This window comes from Cryptomeria japonica, chromosome 11, assembly GCF_030272615.1.
Source record: "Cryptomeria japonica chromosome 11, Sugi_1.0, whole genome shotgun sequence".
Classification (NCBI taxonomy): domain Eukaryota; kingdom Viridiplantae; phylum Streptophyta; class Pinopsida; order Cupressales; family Cupressaceae; genus Cryptomeria; species Cryptomeria japonica.
Genome location: NC_081415.1, coordinates 435138232 through 435153312, shown reverse-complemented (window position 1 = coordinate 435153312; position 15081 = coordinate 435138232). Strand labels below are relative to the sequence as shown.

Below are 15081 nucleotides of genomic sequence, written 5' to 3'. Positions count from 1 at the left end.
GGTAAAAGAAATAATAAAATAATGAAAGGGGTAGGTAGTGTATGAATTAAGAGATGAATGACATGTGTCATGGGTAGAAAAGGTTAATGAGTTAATTAAATAAATAAAGATTTATTTAATTAATAGAAGGAGTGAGATCAATTAAATAAATAAGATATTTATTTAATTTAGGAAAAGGATAATTTAAATAAATAAATGTATTTATTTAAATGAGAAATAAGGCTAGAAGAGGATAAATGAATTAATTAAATAAATAAAGATTTATTTAATTAATAGAAGAATTAAGCTTAGATAATTAAATAAATAAAATATTTATTTAATTAGACTGGACAATTTTGGGTGTCTACATTTTGCCCCTCTTTGAGACAATGTGGCTTGTCGCGTTGTTTCAAAGAAGATAATATGAACTGATACAGAGTTGCCCCAAGATGGGAATGATATGCCCCCTCGAGAGATTGGATGAGAATGTCTGGAAAGATCGCAGACAATCTCTCGATAAGAAAGAAAGGATAGAATGGACTGACTGGATAGGATAGACTGACAGAGTCACGGGATAACGAAGACTGGCATAAGAGACTAGGGCTAGGGCAGTCTATACGATAGACCACGAGGGAAATACATCCTCATTGTCATCTACACTTCCAAGAGATCAGAGTGTAGAGTGAGATAGAGCAGTAGTAGTCAACATCGATGGCAATGGCTCACAGATTCAATCGCGTTCGCCGATTTCAGAGGCCAACAGAGGCAGGAGAGCCAGTAAGTACCACAAAACCGCCTTGTACTTTGTCACATTAATTGTTGTCATTAATGCATGCTAGGTAGGGTAATATGTCTTCAAGGCCAAATCGACAGTTCGGTGATGAACATACGCTATCGATTGGATAAGCTGCTGAGAGGATACACTCAAACAAGTCCTCTAGGGAAGAATAGGATAGATCGAGGCACTTTGTGATGAACAGTGAGTACCAAGACATAGTACTTTGTGATGAACAAGGAGTACTAAAATATGAGCAGCACTTTGTGATGAACAGTGAGTGCAAATGTGAGCAGCACTTTGTGATGAACAGGGAGTGCAAAACACGTAGTACTTTGTGATGAACAGGGAATACCACTAGGATAGAAGCAACACTTTGTGATGAACAGTGAGTGCAAATGTGAGCAACACTTTGTGATGAACAGGGAGTGCAAAACATGTAGTACTTTGTGATGAACAGGGAGTACCACTAGGATAGAATACCATATGCATTTAGATAAAAAGTAGCATTTTGTGATGAACAGTGAATGCCACTATGACTAACATGATTGATTTGTGTGACTACAGGAGTATTTGCCTATGCTGGAGTCACGGGAGAGATTCCCATTGACTCAGAGGTTGCAACTTGAGTTGACAGCTAAGGACCGAGCCGTGATTGAGGCTATGGGATTGAGACATATTCTGTATGTGTCTGAGTTTTGGGCGAACATGGGATTACTGACTGCACTGGCGGAGAGGTGGCACTCAGAGACTTGCACTTTTCATTTGCTGATGGGGGAGATGACAGTCACCCTGGAGGATGTATACAGGATTATGCAGATATCGATTGATGGGGAGCTGATTCCATACGATCGAGACGGAGACAGGGATGCCCTTAGATGAGTGTTCTAGGATCCGAGATTGGAGATGAGGGCTAGACACGTGGCTTGGGACACCATGACATGGACAAGATTAGCACTACCAATAGTGTTGGCAGGAGTTATCAGTGGGTTCCTCTGTCTAGATAGGGCAACACGAGGGGTGGCTGCAGAGGACACAGGGGCCAGGAGAGATGATCTTGGGGTGGGTCCTTCTAGGGCTCAGACTCCGTCGAGGCCAGCCGGCTCTGAGGGAGGGAGTTCATCATAGCTGTAGAGGGCTCCCTATGTATCAGTATTGTACCATTTTTGTATGATGATGTAGACACCTACGGGTGATTGTAGCCATATGATTTTGACATCATTGTATCATGACACTTTATATATATATATATATATATATATATATATGAGATGATTCATCTTTGCAGCAACTATATGCATGCGTACCTATGTGATGAGATGTTTCATGATGTATGTTTCTATGTGATGCTTATGATATGGATGCAAATATGTACATGATGCAATGCAATATAATTTTTTTTGTTCTTTTTTGTTTTATATGTTATGCTAATGCAAATGTGAATGTATGAAATGCGGATGGATATGACAATGCAAATAACTATTTACATGATGAGAATATAAAATGTTCTAACATGTGTTGTGTGCAGGATGTGATGCAATTGTGATATCTATATGTATGTATGGAATGCTAACATGTGATATGTAGGTGAAACTACATGAAATGCAAATGTTTTTGGCATGTCATTATACTCAGTCATGTGATAGTAGGCTACGCTGACTCAAGAAGGACGATGGAAGTCAATCAAGAAAGGGGGATGAAAGACAGAAGATATGAAAGTGAAAGAGCTTCTTGTGCGTTATCATCATTGAGGTTTATTATGGCAAGTAGGTTATGACAATCGAGGCATATGTTCGACCCAGAAAGTCATTGTACCTGTTTGCATGGAGATAAGACAATCACAAACAAGGAATGCCCCAGTTCATACTAGACTCACAGTGTCCTCATATCCTTGGACAAGTCATAGCATTACTAAGAGACAATCCACAGACAACAAATACAAATAGGTGATGATACGCCATCCTCGCCTTTCTAGTCAAAGACATCCTGGAGATAGAATCTCTAGTCAGAGACATCCCGAAAAAGCTAAAAGACATGTCACCAAAAAAGATGAAATCAAAAGAAAACCAAGACTTGACACCAACATCCACTGTAGCCCTCAAGTCTAGTGTCTCTTGTCACTTGTATAAGTCTTATTTGATTGTGGTCACAATGTTTACTTTCACAAAATGGATAGATAGCACTGAACCATAATGTTGTCTGAGTCTGTTGAAAGATTTGATTTGTTGAAGCCCATTGTTGCTGCTGTGTCTCATCTGAAACTGACTGAATCCATGAAACGGATACTTTATTGCGGAGAAGATGAAACTTTATTGCAGATCTGTGATGCAAATGTTGCTTTATTGCAGATTGTGCACGGATAGACTGAAGGAAGCTGGAAGAAACTGTACTCCTTGAAACATGTGATGTTCTCAGTCCCACACCCATCACTAGACGTAGGATTTGCCTTAGCCATAGATAGGATCTGATTTATTATGGATGGAAAGGGAGGTGAAAAGGGAGGTTTATTATGAATGGCTAACCAATCTTGGGTAGATCAATAACAAGCCATGATGGGAATGGGTAAGTTTATTATGAATGAATAGGTTGTGAGTGTGTGCAAAGTGAAGTGATGAAAGAGAATCCTGAAGGAGGGAGGAGCAATGTCTCTACACATGGTGCTAGTGACCCAGTTTTCACCATGGTACTTGCCCAGGGCGCCACCGAAGTGGTTTTCACCGTTGGACGAAATTATTTCTCTTTACTTTTTTTCGATTCTTCAATGTTTTTTGTGTCACAAGGCGCCTGTTTGCCAGGTTTTCACCAAGTAACGATTTTTTTTTGTTTTATAATTTTTTTTTGTATTTTTGAATTTTTTTGATTTTTTTGTATTTTTGAATTTTTTTGATTTTTTTGTATTTTTGAATTTTTTGATTTTTTTGTTTTTTTGAATTTTTTTTGAATTTTTTTTGTATTTTTTAATTTTTTGATTTTTTTATATTTTTGAAATTAGGATATTCCAAAGAGATCTGTGTAGAACCTATGAAGGTGCATGCTGTTGATAGGATCCTCCAAAGGTTCACCTTTTGTAGTTGAGAGTTGATATGCCCCAAATCCATATGCTGTTGTAATGATGTAAGGACCAAGCCAATTTGGTTCGAACTTGCTCTTCTTCTCTCTGTCTTGCTGATTTTTGGGGTTTTCTTTGAGAACCAAATCACCTACCTCAAGTGTATGAGGCTTAACCTTATGATTGTAACTGCAACGTTCCTTGACTGAATGATGTGTAGCTCGAGTGACTGTCTTCCTTGATAAAGGAATTGAGATAAAATTACTAATGTGTGGACTATGTAGGCCCATATGTGTGTCACCTAAAGAAGTTTGGGCATCCCTGATAACAAATTCCTTCGAGGAAGCTCCATTAAAGGTCCCTAATGTATCGCCAGAAGGGGAAGGATGTGTGGAACAAGTGGATGAGCTATGAAGGCTTATGATTGCGAAAAGAAGTGAAAGTAGGATAGCATGATGGAGACTTAGGATCAACAAGTATGCTTTTTGACTTGAAATTTTAGAACTTTTGCCCCCAATTATTTTGATATTAGGGGAGATCAACTCTTTCTCTTTTTGGTTCATAGGATTTTTATCCTTGACTTTGATTTTTGCAGAGTCCAATAGCTTTTGATTTTGATTTGGACTAAAGGACTTTTCTTTATTTTTGACTTTTAGATTTTTCTTTTCAAAGTTTGATTTTTGATCCCCAATGAGTAAGGGCTTTTGTATTTCTTGTTGATCCAAATCTAGGAGAGGAGTGAAAATGGAATGAGCAGATGATATGGTAAAGCTATGTGAGTTCTCAAGAGGGATAAAAATATGCTCAATAGATTCTTTGTTGGAACCACTCTTAGGACTATTGATATCAAGAGATGCTTGCACCACTAGAGGAGATTTGCATTCAGACTTAGTAGCCACAACACTAGGTGGTTCACACCCAATTCCTTGGCATTGCAAATTGTTTGTAGATTGTTCTTGTCGACTGAATACCTTAGGAGATAGTGGGAGTTGATCAACATGGAAGATATACTCACCACATCCCAGGTCTTTAAACTTGAAATTTTCTGTTAGCTCTGCTTGTTTGGATGTAGAAGCTTTTAATGATTCTGGATCCACATAGGCTGATGAAGGAATAGCTTCTCGATTGACTGGGATTTTTATTTCTGATCAAGGTTGTAGATTGTTGCAATATATGAATGGATTTGGGTCAGCTTTGATGGTCACTTCAACTCCATTGTGTGGAAACTTGATACATCGATGATATGTAGATGGTACTGCGTTCATCTCATGAATCCATGGACATCCTAGCAATATGTTGTATGTGAGATCTAGATCAAGGACCTGAAAAACCACATCCTTTTTAACTGGCCCAACTCTGAGAGGTAAGGTGACTGTTCCCTTGGATGAACACTCTTCGTCATCATATGCCTTGATGGTAATTTTGTTTGTAGAATTCATAGCTTTATCAGAATATCCCAATTGTTTAATAGTGCTCAATTTATAAATGTTTAGACCCGCTCCTCCATCTATTAGGACTCATTTTATTCTATGTTTGTGTATGAAGGCTTCAATGTGTAAAGGTGCATTATGTGGCTGACTTACAGAGGCATCATCGGCTTCTGTGAATGTAAGGGAGTGTGGAATGGAAAGGTATCCCACCATGGCTTGAAACTGGTCCACGTTTAGATCAGTAGGAATGACAATGTCTCTCAATGTTTTCTCAAGAATGGCTTTATGTGTGGGGGAGATGCGTAAGAGCTCAAGGATGGAGATAAGCGCGGGTGTCTTCCCTAACTGTTCTACAAGGTCATACTCAGGCTTGGTTGATGAGGAAGTGGTGTTTTTGGCTGTAGCACCTTGCAAAGTAAATTTACCTCGACGAGTTGTAACATTACATTCAGAGGTAGGTTCGAAAGAAGATCCAATGCCTTTTAGGACAATCTTGGGTCTCTGGGTAGAATTCTCAGGGGTTTTGTCCTTGATGATAATGGTAGAGACATAATTGTCCATCGAGATGTGATTGATAGTTGAATCATAGTTGTAGGATGCTCTGGTATAGTTAGTTTGATCATTTGTGGCTTTAGCTTTTCCTTTTTCATGTTTTGGGAATGGTTCCTTAAACATCTCATGTTCTTGATTGGATGAGTGTCCTTCAATCTCAATGTCACCTCTATCAATGAGATCTTGTATGATGTTCTTTAGTCGATGGCAACTTCTTGTCTTGTGGCCCTTGCTCTTATGAAATTCACAATACCCATCATCATTCCACCAATTTGGTTTAACCTTTGGTTCATATGGAGGAAAATATGGAACTGTGATTACCTTGTTTGCCACTAGCTTTTTGAAAACTGACTCAAGTGGTTCTCCCAACGGAGTGTACTTCCTTCATGATTTAGAAGTTGTTTGAGTATTCAATTGATTGTTTGTAGAACTTGATCCCGAAAAGATGAATTTGGGTTGCACTGTGTTGGCATCAACAACACCATCATTGACTGTGTTCTTGTTTTTATTCCAAAATCTTGGCTTGTCTTTTCCTTTAAAGTCATCTTTGTTTTCCTTGAATATCTTAATAACTCCTTGTTCAATTAGGACCTTCTCTATTGCTAAGCCTTTATCAATGACATCCTTGAAGGTGGACAAACAAGCTTTCCTTAGATCATAGCCAATGTCTTTGTTAACATTCTGGGTGAACATTTCTACCATTTGTTTTTGTGGAATTTCACAGGAGCATCTGCTAGCTAGATTCCTCCATCTTTGTAAAAATGATGAAAAAGACTCTCCATCTTTTTGCTTGGTGTTGCACAAAGTAGTGACTGATATGTCTATATCTATGTTGTAGGAGAAATGTTGGATAAATGCCTCTACTAAGTCACCCCATGACTTAATACTAGGTGGGAGTTGGGAGAACCATTCCATAGCTTGATCACCTAGGCTTTGTGGGAATAATCTCATCAAATATGTCTCTTCTATTGCTACCTCAATGCAAGTTGTGAAAAACTATCTTATGTGTGCCTTAGGATCCCCTTTTCCTCTATACTTATCAAACTTAGGCATCACAAAGTGTCTAGGAAATGGAGGCATTGGAATGCTTTTGTCAAATGGATAGGGACATATGTCTCTCATTGTGTATGTTGGCTTTGGTGTATTTATGTCCTCCATTTTCTTTTGTAAGTCCCTGATTTGTTGCTCCAAATAGCTCTTAGGTAGAGATCGACTTCTTGGCCCATACCCCATGCTTGAGGCACCAATTGGAGGAGGAGCATGTTGCATATATGGATGATATTGATCATACACATGTTCATATGGAGGAGGTCTATAGTGATGCTGCGTATATGGACCACTTGGTATAGATTCATGTTGAGGAACACAATATCTATTTTGTCCATGTATACCATACTCTACAGGCATGTCATGTTCTAATGTGTTGCCCCCAGATTTGACACGGGGTTTCCTTATGTCCAAATTTTGAGCATGCCTTTGAATATCCAATTGCTTTGGTGGTTGATCCTTAGCATTGGTATGTGATTGAGCATATCTTTCTACATAAGACTTCCACAATGGTCTGTGAAGGTGAGTATCATATGCTTGACCATGTGTATGTGGGACCTCTGGTTTTTGAAACAAAGATGATGGTGATTCAGGCACCATATGTGGTTCTCTATTGCCTCCACTATTAGGTCTCCTTTGATCCATGTTGGAGTGAGGTTGTTGCAAAGGTCGATTTTCCATTATTTAAGACATGTCAAAATCATGAGGTATCTTGGCTCCACTTTGTGCCATCATTTGTAAGAAGTATTGTCTATCCCTCCTCATTATTTCCTCAACCAAAAGATTGAAACGGGGATCCGTAATGGATTCTTCCACATCTGCTGAATGTACTAAAAAGTTGTCCATATCATCATTGTGTGTATCATTGTTGTTTGTAGTGTCCATGTTCTCAACATTTGAAATGTTTTTATAGGCATCCATGTCAGGTAATGTAGTATGATCAGAATTGAAAAAGATATCATTGTCATACTCATAAGAACTCATGTTAGTGGACTCTTGAGCCTCTTTAGTTTCTCTCCTAGATTTTTGAAGACGAGTTTCAACCATGAACTAGGTATTGACCGAGATGTGTGAGACTAGATGAAAATGGAAAAAGCATGGAAGACCAAGAGTTTGGATGGAATGTAAATGAATCTGAAGTGTACTTGCAATGTCCAAAGTGTAAGACCAAGTATGTATGTAGTAGAGTAGGTGTGACTTCCAAAGAGAGGATAGTTTCTCTTGATGAGGTAAGTTGACCTTGACTCTAAGTAAGACCAAATGAGACCCAAAGGTGATAGACCTTGATGAGGGACCACTTAACAAAATGTTGTTGTATGTAGTGTGTTGACAAAGTATGATGAGGACAAGCAAGTGACCTTTTGACTCAAGTTTAGACAAATGTAAATTTAATGCAAGATGTAAAGCAATGATGGACTTTGTGAGACCCAAAGACAAGTTGAATGCTAGATGAAAACCTGGAGAAACAACCTAGGAAGCTCAAGAATTCCAAAACTGATTGCTCTTGTTTGTTGGACTGTAAATTTTTTCCAATTTGTGAAGTTGTTGGTTGTGACCAAATCTGAATGTTTGACTGTTTTTCATGACAAGAGGACACAATGTTGATGAGGACTCAATGTTTGCAAGTGTTTAGACTCAAAATGACTCCAAGAAAAGTGTGTTGTTTGATGTAAATTTTTTTTGCATACACTTGAAGACACAAAAGACACAATGTTTTGCTATTTGGTCTTGAATGTTTTGAATGTTTAAAATAAGTCAAGCACAATTCTTATGGCTGGCCAAGACAATAGTTGTTGATCCCACATGAGGTTTTACCCTCGAGGCTATGCTATTCAGAGCAGATACTTAGATGCTTGACCTCACTGGCTCCACCCTCGGCACTCACTTCTCGGGTCAGCCAAGCATCAGTCCCCATAAAAAATTCTCGTGGCGAACTTTGTATCTCTACTAAGAACCGTATGTGTGTGGGCCGCTACCAGAGGTCCGACCTCCTGCCTCAACAACTAGAAGGATTTTGGCTTCTAAAACAAAAAGGTGCTAGTAAGGGCATCCGCTCATGTGGCCATACATGCGGCACTTTTAGCTCTATAAATATAGAAGGCTCCCAACCGGTAGGGGTTACACCCTACAACTGATCAAATAAATTTGATCAAATGGGTTTATGAGGAGACATAGTGTCGGTATGAACTAATCAGCACACGTTATCCATAGATTTCACCATGAATACAATTGTTTATAGTGGTTTAGAAGAGGTGGGTTTTCCTCACTACCACTTGGGTCATTCTCTTCTCACTAGTAGTCCTAATGACCACATGGGAAGACATGCCCTCTAAAGATTAAACAAAAAGAGCCTATTGCTCAAGACACAAAAGACAATGATTCAATTTTAGTGCACCAATTGAAGTGTTTGCTAGTCTATGAAAACAAAGCACACAATAAAAATCCAAAAAACCTTGCCAAGGACCTGCAACAAAGATTTATTAGTAGTTTGGATTGTTTGAAATAATCACCCCTTCCTGCAAGCACACAAGTTAGGTAAATTTTAGATCCAAAAGACTTTGTGAAATAGGGGCCTTCAATAATGCATTTTGTTGACCAATTCAAAGATCTGATTCATCATAAAAAAATGGCTCCTGTAAAATTTCAAGAGATTTCCAGAAATGTAAGAAAATCCAAAAAATTTGCTAATTTGCTACAAAAATTAATTTTTTATGAAAAATCATAAAAAATTCATATAAAATGAAAAATAGATCCAAAAAATCTAAAATTTTTACTGGAGAGTCCTGATGGTCTTCTAAACTTTCATAAAAAAATTTCTGAAACAAATCCAAACAGTTTGTGAAATATGGGTAAAATAATGCAAAACCCTAATTTTCAAAGATCTAATTTTTGAGGAATGATTTTGCATAAAATTTAAAATCACAAAGAATAGATCCTGTTTATAATTTTGAGATATTTCCAAAAATATAAGAAAATCCCAAAAAATCACTAATTTTCTCTCAAAATTAATTTTTTAATGAAAAATCATAAAAAATTCATATAAATTTAACAACTAACAAAAAAAATTTGAAATTTTTGTTTAATCGTTCTGATACTTTTCCTGACTTGTAAAAAAAATTTTAGGCCAAAATGCAAAGCCGTTTGTGAGATCTAATCAAAATAAGGAAAAACCCTAATTTTTAAAGATCCAATTTTTAGGGAAATATTTTGCATCAAAATGAAAATCACAAAGAATAGATCCTATGTATAAATCTAAGTGATTTCCAAAAATGTAAGAAAATCTAAAAAATTCTCTCATTTTCTCTCAAAATTAATTTTTTATGAAAAATCTTAAAAAATTCATAGAAAATGAAAATGTACTCCAAAAATTCTGAATTTTGTATTGAGAGCTCTTGATACTTTTTGCAACCTGCAAAAAAAATTTGGTGCAAAATTTCCTATCCGTTTGTGAGATATGATCAAATCTCTCCAAGATCTTGATTTTGTGTCCAAAACCCTAGCTGCACAAGGTTATTCTCCAAATTGTTTTACAAAACAACAATATAGGGTTAGAAAAATCTGCAAAAAACATAGATCTAACAAAAATCCATGTCCCATGGGCGTGCCAAAATGTTTATGGTGAAAATGGATAACTCTAAACCGGTAAGCACACCTGTGACTACAAATGACAAACTATCACTAAGGGATGAATCTACACTTGTTAATCCAACTAGATACAAATCTATGATAGGAGGTTTACTGTATTTGACACAAACCAAACCTGATATTATGAATGCAGTATGTATTGTTTCAATATTTCAAAGTAATCCTAGAGAAAATCATGAATCAGCAGTAAAAAAGATTTTCCGGTACTTACAAGGCACTATAAATCTTGGATTATGGTATCCTAGAGATGAAAACTTTGAATTATGTGCATACACAGATGCAAATTGGGCAGGAGATGTGGATGATAGAAAAAGCACCATTGGCGGAGCATTCTTTCTTGGAAACAGACTAGTTTCTTGGTTAAGTAAGAAACAAAGTTGTACATCTTTATCAATAGCAGAATCAGAATATGTTGCAGCAACAACTAATTGTACACAGGTACTATGGCCTAAGCAATTGTTGAAAGACATAAAGGTAAAATGCAAGGAACCTATTACTATCTATTGTGATAACACTGCAACAATTGATATATCTAAGAATCCGGTATTACATTCTAAAACCAAACATGTTTCTATCAAACTGAATTTTCTAAGGGAAAATGTTGAAGCAAAGGAAATAAAACTAGTTTATGTGAATACTAAAGAGAAGATTGCAGATATCTTTACTAAACCTCTACCTAAGGAGACTTTTGAATATCTCAGAGACCAGCTTGGGGTCATACCCCCACCGGTAGAGACTTAGGAAGTTGATGATTGTCATCAACCGACAGAATTAACAGAGAAATTGTTTACTTTGGCTTTGATGGGAAGCTACTTCTCAGGGGGAGTAGTTGGTATACTAAATTGATTGGTATTTTGTATATGAACTTGGCTTGGTAAGAACTTTGGAATTTGATGTCAAAGGGGGAGAGATTGGTATGGAAAAACACAAGGAAAACACATGTTGCTCCTAGGGGGAGAGATTGTTATTTGGGAGAGATTATTACTCTCTGTATCTGTATTTTGATTTTTGGTTATGATCTCTTTGTGGAGATTGTTGGTTTTTGGTATTTGGCATTTCTGTTTTGGCACTTCGATGGTTTTTCCATCTTGTGTTGCCATAAATTTGAAAGGGGGAGATTGTTGGTATTTTGGTATGGTTTTGTCATTGATGTCAACACCTACTAAACACTTATCAACTCTGGCATTTTGGAGTATCAGCAACATTCACCGGCAAGCAAGTGACTTATGCACAGTCACCAGTATCTGGTACACTGGCAAGATATAATGATCACCGACACTTGGAATGATATGGAAAACACTTGGTTATGTTGAAGACATCGTGTGGACACTTTGTCTTGGAGTTTTTTTTATTGGTATATTAGCATTTGCATATTTGCTATTATCGGCAAATAGGTCCAGGTTACATTGGTAGGTTTATCTTTTCCAGATCAGCATGACACGATATGGAGATGACTTATTATTGTTGTAAATGCATTAAGATGACATATTGAATCAGTTATTGCATTGGGTATTAATTGATATGTAAATTAATTTTATTGTAATATCTTGTAGAGCCGACCTACTAAAATTGGTCCTAGGTTATGGTATAAATGCAAGATCTTATTTGTAAGATCGAATGTGGAATATGAAAAAGGATTGTGTGAAGGTATATGCGAGAATAAGTAGAGCTATATATGCAAACATCATTTGAAGATTGAAGGAGGGTTTTTGAGAAGACAATCAGAACTACACCGGTACTGAATCCAGCATACGAAGATGCTATTTTGAGCAGTACATTCTTATTGGATTTAACCATCCAACTATAGTCAGTGTGACTCCCATTTTGTGATTGAGCAGTGAGCTCTACGCGCTTGGCCTTTCTGCATGTGCAGACCCCATTTGTATACACTTACTATCTGCAGTAGTATCATCTGATTGTGGGTAAGGTTTCCCACCATGGTTTTTCCCCTTATAGGGTTTCCACGTACAAATATTGGTGTTATGTGTTGTGGATGACTTTGTCTTTTTGTTTCATGCATTAATCCTTACCGGTATTGCAATTAACTGTTAAAACTGTCTACCGACATATTAGACTGGTTTACCGGTATTAAGCATTAAGTTGGTTAAGTTGTTTTTGGTTTGAATTTATTAGACAACTGATTCACCCCCCCCCCCCCTCTCAGTTGTCTTTGGGACCTAACAGTTCCTTCATGACATCTTCTGGCATTATGTTCATGGTTGCACCTGAATCTATCATATAATTCTTAACCATTTTATTGTTAATCAACAAGGTCAGAAAAAAAAGATCAACCTGAGTAAGATTCTTAGTGATAGAAGCTCCCAAATAGACAATAGGTGGATCTTCATCTCTTGGCCTATGATCCTCTTTATTAACTTCACCAACATTAGACAAAATCTTAATTGTTTCATTTTTGTAATCAAGAAATTTCATTACTTCAAGCAAGGGCAAAGATACTTTTAGTTGCGATAAAGCCCGAGACATAAATGATCCACAATTTGAAAGTGGCTTACTAATTTGTTTCCTTTCAATCAGCTTTGTCAATTTAGGAGGTTCTGTTTGTTTGACCTTTTCTGCTACACCTTCCTTTTCTTCATTGGCGATGGTGTCTTTGTTTCCTCTAGCTCTAGGAACCTTTGAAAATATCCCGGATGGCTTACCTTGCTCTGGGTTCACTGTTCTGTTCCTTAGCCGATAATTGCTTTTTGCCTGTGCTACTGATGCCACAGTATAAGATTTCTTTTCTTCATCCGTTAATTTTCTCAAGGAATGCACTGGCTCTTCATCATGGAACAATCTCCTCAAGGCTGGGGTGTCCACATCATCATCAGTGAAAACTTGTTGTATGCTGTACTGCTCTCTCTCTCTCTCTTCCATTGTACATCTGATGATTGCTCATCCTCAGATGAATCCTCATCCCTACCCCAAAATGAATTTGATGAAAGTACATTCACTATGGGCTCATACTCATCCTCATGGTCCTTTTCTTCTACAAAACCTTGAGAAATCATACGTTGTTCTGTAACATGTGGTAAATTGCAAACGTCACACCATGGATATTCCTCCACAAAATTGTTTACTTTCTTCAATGGATCATAAGTTTCTTTGTTTAGATTGGCATTCACTGTCTTACCATATTTCTAGTATGTGTTATATGGCATGTCGTGCAATCTTTGCCTATTGTAATTCATTGGCTTGTTGCTTCTATATGGGGTGGCTTCTCATTGTGATTTTGCTTACCGTTCATAACTTTCAGCATGTCCATGATTTGGCTAAACTTATCCTTTTTCGTTGCTCTGGGATTATATAATTTTGGATCATCTCTCTTGCCAATTATCCCAATAGCTTTTCTATTATTTTCAATGGTAGTGGATGTCTTAAATGCTTGCTGCAAGGTGGTAGGCTTATGAGATAGAATCTCATAGTGAGTTTTGCTATCAAAAGCACTAAAAAAAAAGTCAATAAAAAATGAATCAACAGGTCTAATATCCCTTGGTATTCTATTAAGTACTTTATTAAACCTCTTATTAAATTCAAAGACTGATTCATTTTGATTCTTCTTTATGCTTGTCAACTCATGAGATGCAAATGAAGTATCATTATGGTCTCCAAAATCTTCCAAGAATTGTGTCACAAACTTCTGCTAGCTACCAATGTACCTATCAGGAAGATTTTTGTACCACTCTCCTACATCCTTTGTTAGAGACTGAACAAACAGTTTCATAAAAACAACTTCATAAGCGACTTCAAATTCTTCAATGGTATTTTTTACATTTATTACATGTTGTTCTATAGAATCAGTTCCATTTCCTGTGAACTTAGGGATGGCTGACCTTAAATCATTTGAAATCTGATTCAAATATACAACTATCCCACTGAAATCCAACTGTTTATACCTTTCAATGGTCATAGGAGGTCTACAACCATAGTTGTTGTTTTGATAGTTTCCATTTCCTCTATTATTATCATTGTTTCCTTTATTGCCTCCACCACCATTTTGATTATTATTATTTCCATTTCCATTATTTCTATTACCATTGTTGCCATAATTTCCACTATTACCATTGTTAACTCTATTATTACTTACATTGTTGGTCCTATTGCTATTATTTGAGTTACCGATAATTCCCCCACTACTAATTCTTCTTTCACTATTGTGATTATTGCATTGTCTATTATTATATTGGTTTTTATTCTCATTATAAGGTATATTTTTCCATTTATTTATTTTTTCATAATCACTATCCAAAACATCAAACAATGGATTATTAAAAATTCTAAACGGTTGTTCCATGTTTCTCATGTGAGGGGGACTATACCTAGGGGTTGCTAGTCTACTTCCCTCACCTCTTCCTTTCTCTTCTTCAACCTCATTTGACTTAGGGATTTGAATGATATCTCTTTTTAATCTGAGCTTCTACAATACCCAGTCTAGTTGTCTCTTAAGAGCCTTTGCCATTTTGGATTCATCTTCATTTAAGTAAGCCATTTTAAGTATGACTGCATCCCACTGCCTTTCCTCTTGTTCCTCAACAGTTAGGGTTTTATCATGGCTGTCCTTATTATCTTCTACATTTATGGTATAGAAAGGATTTTCCTCCATA

General features: G+C 36.8%; 1 protein-coding gene across 1 annotated transcript; it reads right to left on the bottom strand.

The window, feature by feature from the left end:
* Nucleotides 1-13664: 13664 nt before the first annotated feature.
* LOC131860239 (uncharacterized) lies at nt 13665-14771 on the bottom strand. The gene is made up of 2 exons (XM_059214619.1): nt 14137-14771; nt 13665-13923 (listed from the first exon to the last, which is right to left on the bottom strand). Exons 1-2 carry the CDS (start codon nt 14769-14771, stop codon nt 13665-13667), a joined length of 894 nt encoding a protein of 297 aa, XP_059070602.1.
* Nucleotides 14772-15081: the final 310 nt, after the last annotated feature.